This window comes from Uloborus diversus, chromosome 9 (genome assembly GCF_026930045.1).
Source record: "Uloborus diversus isolate 005 chromosome 9, Udiv.v.3.1, whole genome shotgun sequence".
In the NCBI taxonomy this organism is placed as follows: Eukaryota; Metazoa; Arthropoda; class Arachnida; order Araneae; family Uloboridae; genus Uloborus; species Uloborus diversus.
The window spans coordinates 10,461,568-10,483,396 of record NC_072739.1 but is presented as its reverse complement, the minus strand read 5'-3'; the positions used below and the strand labels follow the sequence as shown (position 1 = coordinate 10,483,396).

The window sequence follows — 21,829 nt, the reverse complement described above, 5'->3', positions numbered from 1 at the left end:
CTGCTTTGGTGATATTTTTTTTACGTTGACAAAAGTTCATAAGTTGTGACCGTAACTAAATTTTGTTGTTTACTTCTTGAAGCACGCTTCGAGGGGAAAACGTGCCACCGAGCACAAATTGTGGCTAAAAACATACTTCAAAATGCCTTTCTTTATTCGCAAAAAGGACGGAAAACTTAAGGGAGAAAAAAGAAAGCAGGTAAGATACATTTAAATGTATAAAATTTAATTTCCTTTTAGTAATACGGTTATACTTCGGAATTGAATCTTTGGCGAGTAATAGCAAAAGCTTGCGTAAATGGGAAATAATGAGTAAGAAATAAATTAAATGTTAATTTTTTCTTTATTTTCTCATTCGATTCTGTTTGTTTACACAGTGATTTGACTAAAGATTACCAATTAAATAATTTTCCACGAATTTTTGCATCTATTTTCATCGTAAAAAACCCACTAAAATATGAGGATTTTGCTGCCCTCAGAGGTTGCTACAAGGGGCAAGCGCCCCGGCCTGCTTCCCGCTAGATCCTGCACATCTCAAAATATTTCCTTAAATTGTTAACATTGCTAGGGAAGATTTCGATAATTGGGCATCTGATGATCTCTCTTCATTGGCGTCAGTTTTTGGGGAACTGATGTGATATACCCCACCCTTGGCGACTTTTTCCTGTTGGCGCCAAGAAAACGATGTATGACGACATATGTCATACATCGTTCTTAGCGATGCTTTTTTAGCGCCAACAGGAAAAAATCAGATAAAAAAAAACACGATCAAAGCACTTCAGAACACAACATATATAAAAACAACATAAAAGCACAACAAAAAACATCACGAATAATATGCTTTAAAAATGTACAGGGCCGGGGTTTTTTGTAAACATATTAAAATACAATGAAATAAATTATTGTATTAATTACAAGTCGAAATTAATGCATTAATTTTTTTTTCATCATTTCTCCGGGATACGAGCCCTCGGTCTCATAGTACTTTCGTAATGAGACCCCTGCCTCGGTCTCATTACGAAAGTACTATGAGACCTCTGGCTCGCCAGTTATCCCTCCGACTGTTAATATACATTACAGTCGGAGTATGGTCACAATTATGTATATTTATGTATATTATGCATATTCATGTGTATGTACACCCAAGGGTGGCTCCTTCCGTTCAGTGTACAATAATGACACAGTTTTAAGTGTGAAATATGCACCATTACTGTGCAGATTTATTAATAAAATTCAGCATTTTTAAGAGTACAACCGAAAGAACTTTCAATTGTTAACATAAAATTCAGTACCTAAAGGAGGCACGTTAATGTCTAAATAATTCGTGGCATCGATAAGAATTAACTTTTAGAACAAAATAACCGTACTATTTCTGTAAAATTAATTTACATACAGTAAAAATAAAGTTAAAAACTACAAGAACCCCTCAAGGATTTGTAAAAACAAAGAATTTTGGAAGTGAGAGGTTTTTTTTTGAATTCTAAAATAAAGAACTTACCTTTTTATATGGTATAAATATTCACACTCAGTCTAAAACAATACATCATATGACAATGGCACGTTACAGATACACACCACGTTGGAGTTAACTTTTAATTAACCTTCAAGTTTGAAGAAACTGGCATCTTCTAATGTTTTTACTTCAAAACACAACTACTGAATTTAAACTAACACAAAATAAGCATTCCTGTAAGGTATATTGCATGAAACAACACCACGTATCTCTCCTGCGTGAAACCCAAACAACCCAAGTAAACAAGTTTGAACAGATCTGTAAGATTGCCTTCGGGTTGCTAAACACAGGTTAGTTTGGCCAGGGATGCCATGCATAAAAAATTATCGCCTCATTGGCGAGAAAAATATTTTTAATTTTGTGCAAAAAAATCGAATGTCGCCAAATGGGGGGGTATATCACATCTGTACCGTTTTTGGTTCCAGCGTGCGTGAGAGGTATTTTTCGTTTCAAATCTAAACAAAGAGAACGGAAACATCTTTTCACTTAGGGTTATTATAAAACAACAGGGTTTACAAATTAAGATTATTTATGCCAAAAATGAAACGACTGACCGTGCCAGATTCACAATTATAGAAATATTCCCCGTTGCTGATAAATTTAAAGATTTTGAAATTTAACTTGAATTAAAGGAATTCTCATATGTAAGTTTTTGTTTTTCACAAAATAGATATAAGATATAAAAATTGCAGTCAATTCGCGATAACTCGAAGCCTGATAACTCGAATATTACTATAACTCAAAGTTTTTATCAAGTCTGGATCCCCTTGTCTTTAATTCCATGCTAATTATTCTCAATATCTCGAAGCCAACTTCCTTTTACTCAAAGTTTTTTTCAAAGATTACTCGAAATTTATTTCGGAAAAAATGAAAAAGAAAAGAAAGAAAGAAATAAGGGACTATGAGAGAAAAATTCATTCACTTTCACTTGCAATTCTTACACATTAGACCTCTAAAGCAAGGAGAGCACCTGTTGAGCCAATGTGCAATAAAGGAGTTACATGTGCGGAAATGAGTATAGCTTGCTTTCTTTTGTTGTGCTGTACTGTTTACACATAAACATGTTGCTGGACTGCAAATCTGCTTTTAAGTTGTCAACTCAACTGATTGTACCTTTATTCAAAGTGTGACCAAAGTTAAGATGCTCTCCTTTTCATTCTTTAGTTCGATCATTTGCAGATAAGTTCCCGAGAGAGAGAGAAAGATTTGTCTTAGAGACGTACCGAGTAGCACTTCGGCCGAGTAGCCGAGTACCGAGTACTCGGCCTTTCATTACTCAGCCGAGTACCGAGTACTCGGCCTTTCATTACTCGGCCGAGTACCGAGTTACCGAGTACTTGGCCTTTCACTACTCGGCCGAGTTACCAAGTACCAATTATGTTTTAAGAAGAACCACTGACACACATGTGATGAATTTTGAACTTATTGGAATAGTAGTATAGACCTCCTTGTCCATATAATAGCTTTTAAAACTAAATTCCTGCTGAAATGTAACTACGCATTATTTAATGTGCAACATTATTCATATTTATGTGCTTTTATACAATACAGTTTTGGCCAGCTCTATGGGGTTATATCCAGTTTTGGCCGGTTTTTGCTAGTGGCATGGCCAAAATAGGTTTTGTCCGGCCAAAACTACAACCCTGCTGCAGACACGTGTTTCTACGTTACAAGGAACGTCTTTTTCAGAGCATAAAATGTGAGCTAAAAAATGTAAGGACATTCGACAAAAAAATCCGACTTTTGTCGGATGCCTTTAAATCCACAAGCTCACATTTCTTTTGAAAAAGGAATTCCTTGTAATGCCGAAACACGTGTCTGCACAGTGCTTTTAACGTTGTTTTATTTCCTTTTATTTTTTAAGCAAAGGTATTTTTATATTTCTTATAACTAATTTTTGTATGTAGCAAAAATCCATTTTTAATATAAAAATTCCATATCTTTATATTCCTATACTTACCTTTTTTGTACAATTTTTAATAAGTTTTATTAACTTTGGGGACATTAAAATAAAGATTTATTCTATTGAAGCTTTACAAACTTCATTATTCTCAAAATTTAAATTTTACTTGTAAATTTGAATTGTAAATGATTGCAGAACATTATGAACATTATACATGCTTGAGCTTTTTTTTATAAAATTTAATATCTGCCTTGGACAAAATTCAATTTTTTGCAACTACTCGGTATTGGCCGAGTATCTGATCAAAATTTGGCCGAGTACCGAGTACTCGGCAAATTGGCCGAGTAGGCCGAGTACCGAGTAGTTACCGAGTACTCGGTACGTCTCTAATTTGTCTTTACTATTAAAGTTGTTTAAGCGAAAGCTAAAAACCTCAGATTTAGAAAGTAAAGTAAATCTTATTTATTACATTGAAAGGAATGCAACATTCAAAAAGAATTCTTCAAAAGTGGTGTGAATCCATTAATCCGAATTTCAAATGAATGTAGATTTGCACCCTTCCTGAAGTAGAAGTTCCTCTATTCAAGTGGTTCCAGCAGTATTGAAATCAATACCATGCCATTCCTATAAGTGGGTCTTATAGCAGCCAATTTTGCTATATTACTGAACAAAGAAAATTTCCATGCCAATGCTGGATGGCTGGAGAAGTTCAAGACCAGTCACAACTTCGTCTTCAAAACTCTTCATAGAGAAACTACATATTTTGCGAAAACACTTTTAAGTTCTGTAATTTTGTCTGTAATATGCACATACGGTAGAGTCTCGAAAATCCGAGTCTTCACTTAATCCGAGGTGCTTTGTTATTATTTTTAAGGTATACTTTTATAGACAAATATGTTTTTATCTGAAAATTGAAATATTTTGCGACATAGAACTTTCCTAACAATATACAACAAGGTAATAAAAAGAAATTGAAAGGTGTATGTCAAAAACATTTGCCAAGTGACATGAAATATTCTTTGACTGTTAGAGATGCATTAAGTAAGCCTTGGAGAAAGTAGGAAATTGGTTGATACAAAAAATAACTTAAAACATTAAATTAAAACATTGTTTTGCCTCAAAGGATTGCAATTTAAAAGGGAAGTGCAAAACTTGACGCTGTACGAAGCATATATACGAAATTTTATCCTTCTATGACTAATGTTTTTGTATTATGGGAGGTACATAAGTATGCTCACGCATAGAAACAAATGTCATGACAAAACTCATCAAAACTTATTCGAGGACGATCAAAGGGGCAGTTTTTTGTTTGACGTCAAGTTTACACACAAAAACGTTCAGACATCAAAAACTTGTTCGGTGTTAACTAAAACATAATTTTATGTTGATATTTGAGCGATAAATTTTTAGAGGAGACAAAAATATTTCCTCTTCATACCATAAGGAAGTGAAGAGCGCATGTCCTTAGGTACTCCAAATAATTTTTCGGATAATCCAAGTTTTCAGTAATCCGAGCTGGGGCAAGCCCAATTACCTCGGATTTTTTGAGACTCTACTGTATTAATTAAAATATTTGATGGTTTTTAATTTTAAAATGTCGAAAACCAAAACTAGCTATAAGTCGAACTTCTGAAAAGTTGAAGTTTTTCGTCGGTCTCTTCAGATTCGAGTTATCGAAAAATTGACTGTATATATCATGCCAGATACGAATTAACAAATTTCACTACCAGAAAGAAATTCATTAAATTATCAGTTACTAAAAGCGCAAGTTAGTGAAAAAATATGGAAGACAAGTTTTGAGATTATAATGAGCCTGTTTTTTCAATGCAAAACGATGTTAGTAAATGGATGCAAAGTCATGCATTCCATTCCAAAGCTCACATGTTCTTGCTTGAAGAAAGGTTCCTTGTAATCAGTAGCGGGGAGGGTGTACCGGATGACACTCAAAGAGAATTTCCTAGTTTATAAAAAATATAAATATACACATTAATTCTGAAAATTTTCACCTATATACAGGGTGTCCAGCAAAGGACTCCCTGGTTTCAAAATTAAATATTCTCAAAAACAAAGAACGATATTGGAATAAAATAAACGGTATGTTTATTGTGAAACCCCATAAAAATCATATACAGGAACTTGTTAATTAGTTTTAAAAAGTTCCAACAGGTGACGCTGCATGCTGTAATTGTAATAAAAGTCTCCATGAATTGTGCTGCGAAGAGGTTGGACAATAATTTCTAGCGTATGTGTAAGCATATCTGAGAGACTAAACTGCTGCTGAAACAACAAACCTCTTCACAGCACTATTTATGGAGACTTCTATTGCAATTATATTGTACAACGCCACCTTTGACAGTTTTTTTAAACTAATTTCCGTATTCCTGTATATGGTTTCTATGGGTTTTCACAATAAACATACAGTTTATTTTATTCTAATATCGTCCTTTGTTTTCGAGATATTTAATTTTGAAACCAGGGAGTCCTTTGCTGGACAACCTGTATTTTAAATTACATTTAATTTAACAAATTTAACAAAAATAGAGTGCCCAATATTGCAGAGGGGAGGTTACCTATATCACCTAGGACAAATTTTGCATAAAATGGATTCACAGTTTATATTTGTCCTTCCAAACTTTTGTTGTGCCAAAAAAATAAAACTGAACTGCTTCTGAAAATTATATAACTTTCATATTTACATAAAACATTTATTTATAAAGTTCTTTTTCCTTGGGGAAGGGGGGTGGAGGAGGTCGGTGACACTACGAGTTACCGACCTGTGAGACATCCGTGCTGCGAACTCCACTTCTTGTAACACCGAAATACATGTTGCATTATATTTTGCTCTTTATATTTTGCTTTTTTTCTGGCAAGTGACCATATGATAAACTAGTTCATCAGCATATCTTTCGTCTATAACTAAGGTGCAATTCTAACATGTTTTGGAAGAAATGAAAGTCTAACTCTTCACACCTTCATTGTTAAACCAGATTGGATTGACACACTGCTAATTAACATTTTTGTAATAAGATTAGAGATTAAAACGCAGCAACCCTGGACCGGCATCTGTACATCGGAGTAGCATCGATACATCAGTTTAAAGAAGATTTCTAAACCAGTTTAAGGATGCAGGATGCACACCAGTTTTTGGCAATGCATCGATACATCGCCCAGCCCTAATGGTGAATGTATAAAGTAAATATGCATATAGTACAGAAAAAACCTTAGTGTGATTAATTTTAAGCATTCTTTTAGGTATAGTGGATCTATCAAATTCTGCGTGAATCTAGTGTTATGTTCTTTTGAAATCCATTCATTGCAGTGCAAAATTAAAAATAACAAGATTTTAATAATTATCTAATTGATTAGGTTTCAAAGAGCGTGAAAGGATCAAAAAAGCTAGCTAAAAATCCTGAAAAGCTAAGAGACTTGGATGAAAATATTTCAAGTGAAGAAGAGTCAAGGTTAGTGACTTTTTTTTAAAGTGAAACTTTTTATGTGAGGTCTTTAAAATTTGGATCCATCCTAAGCTTTTTGTGCGACAGTAGTTGTTTCTAAATGTTGCCAAAAACATATAAAATTGTAATTAGACAGCTAGTTTTATTAACAAGTTTAACAAATTAATTTCAAGGCTAAAAATAAGCAATCATTTAATTTAACTCAAGTTATCAGTTAGAAGCATAATCCACATTGCTTAAGTCAGCCTTTAAATTAGTTTGTTCACTTTTATTAACAAAACTAGAAAATCGCCCGTCAAGGTATGACAATTGAAAATTGCTTTTACATTTGAACAAAACCATTGCCTGCTTGGTGATATTTTGATTGTTGAAATTGTAACCCTAACTCCAGTGGATTAACCCTAAACTCCAGTAGGTGGCTTTCATTGTTGATTATTTTTTCATTTCTTCATTCCCCTGAAATGACACAATCTAACCAGTAAAAAATATTAAGTTATCAGATCGAGTTCAACCTTGTCACAACAAAGCCTTTCCCTGCATGTTAAAACATTACCAAAACATACTATCAAATTTATCATGCTATGGCGTGAGCTTCATTGTTGAAACATGCAGGTTACTTCAGGGACGTAGCCAAGGGGGGGGGGGGGGTCCAGGGGGTCCGGACCCCCCCCCTTCCTGATAGGTCACTGTCCCCCCTGCACTTACATAAACAGAATTTTCCAAAAAAATTTTTTTATAAAAAATTCTTTTGTCCTAAATATTTTCATTAAGCGACAACTTTCTCACGTTCAGTTTTGTTCAAAACAACAGACCCTCTGGGAGTGGGGGGGGAGGGGGGGGGAGAGGAGCGACAGAAGGTCTTCAACCCGTGGTACGCGTCGCAGATCTGCCCAAAGGAGACATTTTAGTCCCCTGCCTCGCAAGGAAAATCGCCAGCAGCTATCCGAAAAAGGAGACATTATAGTAGTGCCCGTCCCCGCAAGGAAATCGCCGGCAGCTCGTAAGCAAACATTTATTGTTAACGAAAGCTTGATGAGAGTCATCAATGATGAAAATGTCGGAGACAGGAAATTTGTAGGAATGTTTTTTGCGGGAAGGTCATACAAAGAGGAAAGCAACAGTAGGGTCAGCCGCCCTTGTAATATAGCACCGTCTTTTTAGAAGGTGCCTAAGGCTCCTAGAGTCGTGGATAGTGCAAAACTCTGTTAGGTCGCACATTCACTTTCTCTATCACTGCCATTGGTATGGGTCGGTTGCACGGAAAATTAAAGGGAAAAATCAGGAGCACAATCATAAACACATAAGAAAAAATTAGCCAACCCCCACTGGGTAAGTTGTATTGCAGTTTTTTTTTAAAATGTGTTTTTTTTTTCTTTTTTTTAACAATAGGAGCAATTTTATGCATTCTCTCATTTATGCGTTTCTCATTTATTTAAAAATTTATTGAGACAGAAATAGCAATCGAATATCATTTCATTTTTTAACCAATCAATTCAATTTATTTCATTTATAATTTTCATTCGTAACAATGATGAATTACTTATATCATTGTATCCCGGAATCTCACAACTTTTAGCATTCATCTAATACTCTAAACCTAGTTATTTTACTAACAATACGGAAATATAAAAATTTTAAATTTCTACCCTTTTTCTTTGGAGGTAATATTTGCCCTATTTGTGAATAATATGGCAGCACTAAAATTAGATCCCAAATTAGATATACTGTAAAAAGCTAATCATCCTTCGGTGACAAATATAAAAGGTTTATAGGTAGTTTGAAGCCTCAATTAGCAAACATTTTTGCTCTAAGTCATCAGATGTTGTAATCTAAAAGGTTTAAAAAAAAGATAAATCTCTTGTAAAAACTCTAAGAAAAGTTGTAAATGCCTTTCTACAACATGGTTGTAGATTGTCTTTCTACAACCATGAAACTAATGTCTGGAAATTTGTTCTGAATATTAGTTTCATTTTCATCACAAGGGTAACAGATTTATTTTTTTCTTTCACTCTTTCTGAGCAAAAATGTACCGAAAAAGAACTAGAATTTTTGCGAATGTTTTATCTCTTGTGTTTTTTATATATGATTTATAAAAAAGGAAAAAAAGATTATGTATCTGGATGGTAAGTAAAAAAAAAGATGCATAAATAAAGGTTAATACTAATATAACAAAATTGATTTCAGTGATATCAAAGTTTAAAAAAACAAAGAAATTGAATTAAAAAAAAAGTCTGGATGTGTTTGATTTTTTTAGTTTTAAGTTTGGAATGATTAAAACATGTGTAAAGATGTATAAGTTTAAAGATACATATATAATTCACAATGAAATTATTTTAAATTATTATTTTAAAATACTAACTGAATTGTGTTCACGAGGTCAAAAGGAAAAGTTATTAATTAGGTTTAACTGAAAAATATGTATTTTCTTCTATCTTCTAGTTCCATTTTTCGAATAAAAGCTATGTAATATGCATATGCTTCATTTAGCAAATTTTTTGATAGCTATTTACTGACTTCTTTGTAATTTAAGAATTATTTAATAAGTATCTGTACATTCATGGTTAAAAAAGCACCAGTAGACTCCGAATGCAAGAATACAGGGTTCGTACGGGTCATGGAAATCCTGGAAAGTCATGGGAAAAAAAATAAACAAATTTCAGACCTGGAAAAGTCCATGGAAAATTATTTGAGTCATGGAAAAATTATTTTTGGTCATGGAAAAATTTAAATTTCATGGAAAAAGTTCCAGATGAAATGCATTATTCATTTTTTAAATTTTATTAAAAAGCGCGAAGTCAGAAGTCAGCAAGCACACAGCAGCACAAGCATGCTGTGAAGTGATCCTCCCCCCCCCCCCCCCCCACCCCCATCTTCCATTCCCTTAGTAGAAGTTGAAATTCTATTTTTAGCATCAGGCTTTTGGGACCCCAGAATCCTTTGGGCGGATTTCAGAGAGTGAGGCAGGAGTGGGAAGCAGGTGGGAGGTATTCGGGTCGCTGCCAGATTGGCTACTTTTTCAGTATGCTCACTTCTGAAAGGGCGCCAAGCTTGAACTCAAATCTGTACGAAAAATCGCCGATTTTTCCAAATTTTTTCCTTTTTCTGAACAAAAATAACTTTCTGTTGAAGTTAAAAGAAAAATAAAATGAGGCGACTTTTCTCTCTGGGCTACTTTTGGGGGCATTTTGAGCTATTTTCTCTCTTAAACTTCTGGCAAACCCTTTGCCTTTAGTGAATTGAGGAATGAGGTCCTCCTATGTTTCTGTGGCTTGATTTACATTCAATATCGAAACCGAAACCATGTGAATATGTTATATTTATCTTTTAAAAAATGTGTTAGCTGAATTCTTTAATTTTTTAAATAATTTTTCCATTTTATTTCATTTTTCTCTTTCCATTACTGAAGATGTCCGGTAAGGTACTTTTGTTTTTTATTCAAGCATAGAGCATGTTTTTGCTAAAATTTGTAAATTGAGCCAGTTTAAGTAAAAAAAGAAATATGCCTGGAAAATGTTTTTAATTGCAAATTGAATGATGAAGGAGGGAATTTTCAGATTGGGTGCTAAATGATGAGAAGCAATTTCAAGCACAATGTTCATTGTGCAGGAAATCATTTGATATCTTAAATATGGGGAGAAGCAAGCTCTAACCAGTCATTCAAAATCTAAAAGACATAAAGATAATTTAAAAGCAAAAAATACACTGAATTTAAGATTGCAAAATTTTTTTTTATAATGAAGCTTTAACATCTAAACAGAGCAACAAAGAAATTGCTACTTGCACCAAACAGTTTTAGAAAAACCAGCCAGGGAAAAAAAAACAAGCCCTAGAAAATTTGGACAATGAATTGGATTTAAAAATCCAAGAATTTAAAAAAATGTAATGAAGTAACTTTTTTAAAATTAATTTTATTTCTTTTTATTTATTTATTTTTTTTTATCTATTAATGTGTATAGAAAAACTGCTGAAGAAAAAATTTATCTGGACCTTGAACAGAATTTGCAATGTCAAGAATTTTAAATGAAGAATGTTGTGAAATATATTTTATAAGATAATTACCTTGCTATTCTAAAATTGAAGTGAAAATTCATGCGGAAGATACTGAAAGAAACTAGTATGTTGTGGCCATCACGAAACTTTCTTCTATATTTTTCTTTTTCTTTTTTTTCTGATCCCTCCCCATGCTTGACGAGGAAGCAATATTCCCAACAAAAACAAAATTACACATTCAAAAAACTTGACGACCATCCCAATGTCTGAATTATTGCAAAAGCAAAGCAAAGAGCGAAAATTGAAAGTTATTTTAAAAGCCTTGCTTGAATTAATTACAAATATTTTATTTGTTAACAAACATAAGATGACAACAGTTAAAAATTTTAAATCATTGAGATAATATTTCCTATCATTTCCATACAATTAAAATCACGAGAAATACGCAGACAACAATCTATTACGATTTATTACTTTCTCTCTATATCTAATATATAGAAGAAAGTATTGGATTCGTGCAAATTTTCGAATTTCGAATTTTGACGGATTCGAACGTTTTGAGGTTTGCTGAGTCCATTTCGACCATTTTTGGAAAATGTCTGTCTGTCTGTGTGTGGTGTGTGTATGTATGTATGTGTGTGTGTATGTATGTGTGTCACGTCTGTGTGTGACCAGTTTTTTGTGGCCGCTCTACAACAAAAAACTACCGCATGAAATCGAACGAAATTTAGTACACATATGTGCCCCTATGTGAACTTGTGCCCATTAGTTTTTGGCGCGAATTCCTCCAAGGGGGGTGGAGCAATGGGACGTTTTTTGAGTTACGGCGGTGCTTGCTATTCCTCAGGAAGTTACTGGCGGAATCAAACAAAATTTGGTCCATATGTTGGTATTAACTGGAACAGGTGCTGATTCAATTTTGGTGTCAATAACTCAAACGGGGGTTGAGCTATAGAACGTTTTTTGTCGTCAATTGTGACTGCTGTATCTCAAGAAATAATGAACGGAATGAAAGAAAAATTTATCGGCAAGTAGCCCTTAGTGGGTATAAGAAACTGATTTTATTTTTGTGTCAACAGCTAAAAAGGGGGGGTAGCGCAATCACCCGTTCTTTTTTTCCATTTTGAGTGCCCTATCTCAAGAAGTAATGCTACGTTCTGGTTGAAATTTGGAATATATGTGAATCCATATGTAAACAGGCTTTGGTTCTATTTTGACGCCAATCGCTCCAAGAGGTGTTGATTTTTTTTTTTTTTTTTTTTTTTTTTGCGAATAAAAATATTTTTATTAATGCAACAATAAGAAAGATAAATCGTAATAGATTGTCGTCTGCGTATTTCTCGTGATTTTAATTGTATGGAAATGGTAGGAAATATTATCTCAATGATTTAAAATTTTTAACTGTTGCCATGTTATGTTTGTTAACAAATAAAATATTTGTAATTCATTCAAGCAAGGCTTTTAAATAACTTTCAATTTTCGCTCTTTGCTTTGCTTTTGCAATAATTCAGACATTGGGATAGTCGTCAAGTTTTTGCATGTGTCATTTTGTTTTTGTTGGGAATATTGCTTCCTCGTCAAGCATGGGGAGGGATCAGAAAAAAAAAAAAAGAAAAATATAGAAGAAAGTTTCGTGATGGCCACAACATACTAGTCTTTCTTATTGTTGCATTAATAAAAATATTTTTATTCGCAAAAAAAAAAAAAAAAAAAAAAAATCAACACCTCTTGGAGCGATCGGCGTCAAAATTGAACCAAACCCTGTTTACATATGGATTCACATATATTCCAAATTTCAACCGGAACGTAGCATTACTTCTTGAGATAGGGCACTCAAAATGGAAAAAAAGAACGGGTGATTGCGCTACCCCCCTTTTTAGCTGTTGACGCAAAAATAAAATCCGTTCTTATACCCACTAAAGGCTACTTGCCGATAAATTTTTCTTTCATTCCGTTCATTATTTCTTGAGATACAGCAGTCACAATTGACGACAAAAAACGTTCTATAGCTCACACCCCCGTTTGAGTTATTGATACCAAAATTGAATCAGCACCTGTTCCTGTTGATACCAACATATGGACCAAATTTTGTTTGATTCCGCCAGTTACTTCCTGAGGAATAGCAAGCACGCGTAACTCGAAAAACGTCCCATTGCTCCACCCCCTTCGAGGAATTCGCGCCAAAAACTAATGGGCACAAGTTCACATAGGGGCACATATGTGTACTAAATTTCGTTCGATTTCATGCGGGTAGTTTTTGTTGTAGAGCGGCCACAAAAAACTGGTCACACACAGACGTGACACACACACACACACACACACACACATACACACACACATACAGACAGACAGACATTTTTCAAAAATGGTCGAAATGGACTCAGCACACCTCAAAACGTTCGAATCCGTCAAAATTCGAAATTCGAAAATTTGCACGAATCCAATACTTTCTTCTATATATTAGATATAGAAGAAAGTAAAAAAGTGTTTTAGAAGTTAAACTGGGTGTATGGTGATTCGACTTAAAAATTTTTTTTTTTACGAGCAGTGTAAGTTACACTGCATATAGTTTTCTTATAAATGATGACTACTTGATTTCTGTATTTCATAAATATTTTATGTGTTCAATGCTTTATGTCATTGTCAAAAACATCAGTAAACGTTTTCATCAACAAGATTTCTAAATTAAAAATTTTAATTCATTTTTCTTTTTTTATTATATTTTCTTACTGTTGATATTGAATAGTACTATTCATTCAAAATGTTTTCTAAAAACATCTAATGCATGAATGTGAATAAAGACCAAAATCTAGGTTCATGTAACAAGGTCATGAAATTTTTTTTTCGGAGTCATGGAAAAGTCCTGGAAAAGTCCTGGAATTTTTTTGCCTTGATAGAGTATGAACCCTGAGAATAATAGTTGTTGTTCTTATCCTCATATATGTAATAGCCGATAATCGAGTAATGCTCTTGACCTCATCAACAATGAAACTCGCTACACGCCATGATAATTAGATAACATGTTTTGGTAATGTTTAAAATGCAGGGAAAGGCTTTATTGTAACAAGGCTGAACTGGATCCAGTAACTAAACTGTTTTACTGGTGAGACTGTCATTTCAGGGCACTAAAGAAGCGAAAAAGTGGTCAACAATGAACGTTATCTACTGAAGCTTAGGGCTAATCCACTGGAGTTAGGGTTTAAAATATCAACTATCAAAATGTCACCAAACAGGCAATTTCTTCGTTCAAATGTGGAATCAATTTTCATCTTGACGGGCGATTTTCTAGTTGTTATATAATTTCAAAATATCAATTTAAATCATATCTGGATTTTTAATTTACAACTTTTCTTAGAGTTTTTACAAGAGATTTGTCTTCTTTTAAACATTTAGATTATAACATTTGAAGACTTAGAGCAAAATGTTTGCTAATTGAGTCTTCAAACTACCTATAAACCTTTTATATTTGTCACCGAAATATGATTAGCTTTTTACACTATATCTAATTTTGGTGCTGCTGTATTATCACAAATAGGGCAAAGATTATCTCCTAAAGGATCGAACTCGGATGACTACCGCCAAATGTAGAAATTTAAAATTTTTATATTTCCATATTGCTAGTAAAATAACTAGGTTTAGAGTGTCAAATTTTGTTGTGATGATTCGGTACTGTTACTATCGGTCATTTTCCTACAGTTGTTGTTTAAATTGAAATTTTAAATTTAGAATGGAACATTTTGCACAGAAGTTGTTTTGAATCAACTTAATAAACTAAATCAAATCCATAGTTCCGTTCATTTGTTTTCCTGAAGAGGGGTCAAGACTATACATAAAAATACTATGTATATACAATGTGTTCGTAAGTGTATTTATTCATTTTCCTAAGTTCTAAAAGTAATACTTCCTCTTATCACCCTTAAATGACTCTGCATGCGAAACTCCTAAAATAGAAAATGTCCAAGAAAAATGTTTATTATCTTTGACGGCCTAAAAAATAGTATTTATAAATAAATTATCATTCAAATTTTCTTCAAAAGTTTGACAAAGAAATTTTATTGTTTAACTTAATTCATCGTAAATACCATAACTGATCCTTAGATATCTATTTTAGCAATACATCACAAGAAAATACTTATTAACGAGCAACGATACTTTCTATGTATTTTATGTGTTTGAACAGCTTTAATAATGTTTTCCTAAGCTTTTATATGAAAATACTATAAAAAAAGATGAAGATTAGAAGTATCATTCCATTTCTTATCGTTGAATGAATTCTAAAAATTTAAATGAATTAAGAAACATTTCGAGCTTTTCTTTAATGAGCCTTGGCGATATTTTCGTCCATAGAAGCATTAAATGCAGTCCAAAATCCAATTCGAAACAGTCAAGAGTGGGGAATTATGGAGCATTTATTGAGTTAGACAGTTGATAATGTATTCAGTAAGTTACCGCCCTATAGCCAGGGCTAAGGCAGAAATACATGAAATACACCGCCAGCTCAGTCAATTGACTGAGCTGGCGGTGTACTTCATGTAGTTAAAATAAATATGAGCTTTTTTTTTTGAAAGCAAATATATTGCAAAGCTTTAATTATCATACTTATATTACATCATTACTTAATTAATCTAATTATCACATTTATTAATTGTAGTTTTGATTGGAACAGTATCAATTTATACAATTATCAGTTAATGCTTCTGATTTAGCATACTTCCATTTTTAAAGTTCGTGCAACCTTGGACCCCCCCCTTAACAAAATCCTAGCTACGTGCCTGGTTACTTGATCATCAGCAATTATTTATGTGAGGATTAACTTTATTTTTTCTAATATTTTTCATTGTTTTTGGCCATTATTAAAAACCAGATTTCAAGAATTGTGTAGTTTTCTTTTTATGAATATGCCTAAGTCAGGCGCAGAAATAACAAGAATGTGGAGTGAAAAAAAACGTGTGAGTGAAATGACAATTCAGACTGTGAAAAAATAAAAGTTTCACTTCAATTGTATTGTGTGTCTTTAAGACACCCATTTTTTTTTTTAATACAATAGCCATTTAGAGCAAAATCTATCTTCTTGTTTTTCAACGAAAATCTCACAACTTCAACTATGGCTGAAAATAAACAAGGGGGCTCCCTTGTATCATGGAAAATGAAATTTGATGTCATTACTGCCACGTGTTAATGAGAAATGGCATTTTATGTTTAGGTAACGGAGGTGAGAATTTTTGTGTGGCATGACTCTTTATCCTAAAACGAACTGAAACACAAAATTAAAAAATTAAATATACCTAAACAATTAGTATTTGAGACACTTGTGAAAGGAATAACAAATAAATAGAGATATACTTTTAATTAAACAAGTTATTAAGCGACATAAACAACCACACAAGGTGTGTGGCATGCCATGGAGGTGAGAATTCACATGTTCTGAACCGTAAATATACTAAAATAAAAAATATTATTAAAAAATTGTTGGCAGGTTTAAATAGATATATTTTTGATCATTTTTGATTTTTGAGCATTGTTAAATGAATTGTTCCTTAAAGTTTTGACTGTAAAAGGCGTGTGACAGAAAGTTACACTTTTTTAAGAATGCCCCATGAATCCCGTTCTTTATATGAAAAATGGTTATGTATCGTTAAGAAATGGTTTAAAGCATTGAGGAGATTTACAAGTGTGTCTTAACACTAGAAAGACAGAGGGGCCTGTTTGACCCCTCGCGTAGTTCGTTGTTCAATAACTCAGATAATATCTAAAGGAACGTAATGTAACTTCCTGACTTTTCATTATATGACACTATTTGAATGCTTGTTTAATCATTTTATCATACGCCTCATAGTACTGTAAATATTGATCCTTTTACCTAGAAAGACGGAAGGGGCCACAGTGGCCCCTAAGCTTTTTTACAATTAAAAAAATTATTTTGTTCCTTTAGTCCCCATTGTTGTAGCGTAAAAGAAGGCCATTCACTATAGTTTAACCTGTAACTTCCGCTTTATACAGCCCGTTGGATATCCAAATGCAATAAACAGTACCGACTTCTTACCAGCCTAACGTAGCCATTGCCAGGGTTCGTACGCCCTTGAAAAACCTTGAAAAGTGCTTGAAAAAAAAAGGTTCATTTTCAAGTGCTTGAAAACCTTGAAAAAGTTTTAAAACCTTGAAAAAGTTTCTTAGTGCTTAAACTCTCTCAAAAATTAACGAATTGTGCTTAGAAGTTTTAAAAAAGTATTTCACCAATGCAATTTTCTGAACATGTGTTCAGTATGCAACATCGCGAAAAATTGCTTCCGTGTTTGGGATTTCAATCCTTTTGCATCTTGTAAATATTTTGATGTTTTTTACAACCGAAAGATATTTTGACATATGGTTCCTTAGATTAGTTTATTTTTTGTTTAATTTCATTAATTAACAAAGAAATTAATTTGGAAACCATGACAACATTGAACTTACTCGGGTTTCACGGAAAATTGCTCTTGTGTTTGAAATTTCAATCTTTTTGCATCCTGCAAATATTTAAATATTTTGGCTAATCAAATGTTAGTTTCGCATATGCTACCTTAGATTAATATATTTTTTGTTTAATTTTAATAAAAATCAAATAAATTTATTTCATGGGAAACATGCCACGTCGAACGAACTAAGACTTTGCGAAAAATTGCTTCTCGTGTTTGAAATTTCAATCTTTTTGCATCTTGCAAATATTTAAATATATTCACTAATCAGATGTTATTTTCATATTTGCTACCGTAGATTAGCATATTTTATATTTAATTTCAGTAAAATATAAGTTTATTTTATGGGAAACATGACAACATTAAACTTAATTCGCAAAAATTTGCTTCCCTTGTTTGAGATTTCAATCCTTTTGCATTTTGTAAATATTTTTATATTTTTGGCAATTAGTTGTTATTTTGACACTGCTACATCAGATTTGCTCATTTTATTTTTTATTTTAATAACTAAAGAGTTAAAGAATTTATTACCTTGGTCTTGTTTAATTATTTGCTTATTTATTTTTGCAATTTTGAATGATTATCTTTACCTAATTTTTGGTCATAATAGATTTTTTTTAAAAAAATTTAAATTTCAGCAGTTGAGCACCTAACAAATTAACTTAAAGTTTGTATTTTAAATATAAAGTTGATTTATATAATTTTATTTATAAGTACATCATTTTTTTATGTCTGCTAAAATAAATAAGGTGTATAACAGGGGTGGTTGTGTTATGATTATTCACTTGAAATCCAGCAGTGTTCGTTTTTATGCTTTTACCTCCCTATATCTCCAATTTTCCCCTTTTCCTAAAATGTTCAAAATTACTACTTTATTAAGGTTGTGGGTACTTGGAGCTTACTGAAAGAGGCTTTAATCAGCAAAGGGGTAGATAGCTTAAGGAGGGTCATTCATCTTCATTTGGATCTAATAAATTGACCAGTACCAGCCTAGCTAGGCCCAGTGCCTGTTGCTGGTTATCAACAGGCAGTGGGCAATGGGCATGGTATTTCTATACAGAATATTTTGACTTAATAAACTATTTTATGAATTGTATGCATAGCAAAAATTATTGTTGTACATATGTATATTCAAGTAATAGGGGTTTTAGTTTTAAAAATTATCCCCCCCCCCTCGCCCTATTTTGCTTTTTGAAACTTTCAGGTAATTTTTTATGAACTCACAAATCACAATTACACCTGAATATTATTGCCTTTCTAAATTTAAATTCTAATTTCAACAATAACCCATTTTTTCCCAAAATAAAACTACTTTTGTCATAATGTATGTCAACTTCTTTTGAATCTTTTCAATTTCGAAATATGGCTCTATAAATCTGAACTTGCACATTTATTGTCTATTGCAAGTTAATCAATGAAAGCTGAATAGGCTCAAGTTTGCATTCAGAGTATTTATCACTGCTTAAGCTGCTTTTGTATATTTTGAGTTGTAGAGACTGGACTGTGGACTTTCATAAACTTTTCTTACTTCCTAATTTTTAAATTTACTTGAGGACAGTTGAAATGCCTTATTGGCTGAACAGCTAATAAATACATACGAATAATTGATTTGCATACTTATAAATGATTTGCAAACCTAATATTATTAGAACTTAATAGTGCAAACTGAAATAACTTTCTGGGTTGTGTTTTTGTCCTAACCGCCTTTATATTGTAATAAACCACTGTATAGATATTGGAAATAAATGTTGAAACGGGGGGGGGGGGGGGGAGTAACTTCAAAAACTCCTCTCTGGCAATGCCATTGAACTTGGGTATTTTAGTTTCTTCCCATAAAAGTTAAAAGCACTTATGAAAGTTTTTTTTTTTAAGTATTAATTTGCTGATTCTAGAAAATATACAAACCACTGACTGCTGCAACCTTTAAAAAACCCCAAAATTAAACCTCTTGGTATCTGCTTCTCTTTATGACCAAAATTTTCAGAAAAAATTTCAACGCAGTAGATCTTTCATCAAATCGTCTCTCGTTGTAGAAAAAGCAATTTTGTTTTCCTATACTTTTTGTATTATTGCCTTATTTCTATGTGTTTGTAGTAAATGAAATCTGCATACAATATATGATATTGCCTTGAAAACAAAATTTTTTACCTTGAAAAGTACTTGAAAAGTGCTTGAATTTTTTTCTGCCTAAAGGGTATGAACCCTGATTGCTCTTGAAAAGAAAAACTGATTCAACCTTCTGGCCAGTATAGAGAGAAACACTACAAATAATCGTGTACTAAGTTTTTATTTAGTCATGAAAGAAGGTGCATCAGGCATGTGGACTCACTCAGGAAGAATTTTTAAAATAACTCCCCCCGAAAATGGGTAGGGGCCACACTGGTCCCTTCAGTCTTTCTAGGTATACAGAAAATGTCAGTCATTCTAGTGTTAAAATAATTATGTATGTTAATCAAAAAGTTATATTCGAACAACTTTCCCAGCGTGAAATTTAGATTTAGGTGAGGAGTCTTGGATCGTATCCCTCGCGAAATCCCTCCGCTGTATTTGTATTTTTCAAGTATTGATGTTTTTTGTGATGTAAGGCTATTTTAATCTTGTACAAAAAAATTCTTATGAATTATAAAAGTGGCTTTACTTTTTAACAGTGAGCAAGAATTGCATGTCAGTGATCCATCAAGTGATGAAGAAACAGAACAAGAAAAGAAATTAAGGTTGACAAAGAAATATTTACAACAGATTGAAAATGAAGGTATTAGAGTGCTTTATATGAGTGTATTGGTTGAAATGACATATTGCATAGCATTCTTAGAAACTGAAACATTCAGAGCAAAAAAGTCAATCCTTTTTCCCGTACGTAAGGGTTCATATATTTCTTTAAAAAGTAATAATTTTAAAGTTAAATGACGAAATTTTTTGCTTAAGAAATCATGCATAAGTTTGTAATTTGTTAAGCGGAAATTTTTTTTTCATTAATATTGTAAAGTATTATTTTTAATGAAATATATAAAGTGTCACATGCGGGACAAAATGACCATTTTCCATGGAATGGCCTAACCTACGGCATATGGGCCATAAGGGCCTGGGAGGCTGATCCATGTGTTATGTTTAATTGTACGAATTATGAGAAATCAAAAACTATGCTCTGTAACTTCCCAGAACAACCAATCATCTTCATTCGGTATGAAATATGATTGTAGCAAATCTGAAGGCAAATGCTCTGAAATGTTTTGCTAAAAAACAGATAAAACTTCACATTAATAAAATAAGCATGTAGTAATGATAACAACAAATCTTAATTTAATTTTTTTTCATTCTCTGTGTATTCTCATGTTAGCTAGAGAATTTTATGTTTTCTGCTCCACAAGATTCATCTTTAACATGAGGAGCAGGCGAAAAAAAAATGAGCTGATGTGTGCATCACATGACTTCCTTTTACTCCAATTTAATGTCCTCTCCCCATCATTGGCAATTTTAATGTGATTCAATAGTTAACTCTCTAAATGTCACCAACAGTGGCCAAATTGAAGTCAAAAAAAAAAAAAAAAATCGCCAAGTTGGCGACAAAACTTGGTGACCAAAAGACTGGCGATATATCGCTAAGTGTCTGCCAAATAATACCACCACTTGAGTTTACATCAAAATTAACAATGATTCCTCCCCCCCCCCAAAAAAAGGGGCAAGCGACCCCTTTAGAAACACCCAAATGCAACCAAAAGGGGAGGTGCACAATAGAGATGAGTTCAAGCTCATTTTTGGAAGCCCGAGCACGAAAATTTGAAAACCGAGCCCGCCCGAACCCAGGGGTATTGTCTCGTGTCAAAATTCGAGCCGCCCGAGCCCGAGTCAAAAACTCTCAAAACCGAACCCACTAGAATCCGACATGGTTCTGATCTGCTGTAGTTTCATTTTAAGTCAACCAAAGATGGGTTCTTATATTTCAACAGCGATTGGTTCAAAATGTTTTTTATAAATCTGTCTAATTATAAAGATCATTTTATTAAAACTTTTCTCAAAATGTTCTATTTCAGATGAATTAGTATATTATTTCTTGTAATAGTAATCGTAAACAAACATATTATAAATAACTGTTAACTAATTTTTTGTCTTATTTTTTAAAAAATTCATTGTAAGGCGAATATTAATTCAAATTTTTTTTTTTTTTGAAAAAATAATAGTATACGTTCGTTGCCCAAAAAAGAAATTTTAAAATTGAAATTGAATTTTTTATCCCATGGTTTAAGTTTCATGCATTTTTATGCTGGAGCAAAGTAAAATTAAAAAAAAAGAATCTATTTTCAATAGAAAAAGTATTTGTATGGAAATATATTGAAGATTAAAAATCTTATGAGCCCGAGCCCGCTTCTGGCCCGGGCTGAACCCATCTCATCTCTAGTGCACATCTAGACCCCACTACGAGTCTATGTACCAAATTTCAACTTTCTATGACATTCCGTTCTTGAGTTATGCGACATACGTACATGCAGACGTCACGAGAAAACTTGTTGTAATTAAC

The 21,829-nt window shown here is 32.8% G+C and overlaps 1 protein-coding gene across 1 annotated transcript in view; it reads left to right on the top strand.

Moving 5' to 3' along the window:
• The first annotated feature begins 81 nt into the window (after nucleotides 1-81).
• The window catches only part of LOC129229647 (U3 small nucleolar RNA-interacting protein 2-like), a 43,242-nt gene continuing 21,494 nt past the window's right edge, over nucleotides 82-21,829 (top strand). The window contains 3 exon segments of the mRNA XM_054864000.1: nucleotides 82-199; nucleotides 6,783-6,877; nucleotides 19,962-20,065. Coding sequence (XP_054719975.1) covers nucleotides 143-199; nucleotides 6,783-6,877; nucleotides 19,962-20,065 — 256 coding nt within the window. The 5' untranslated portion in view covers nucleotides 82-142.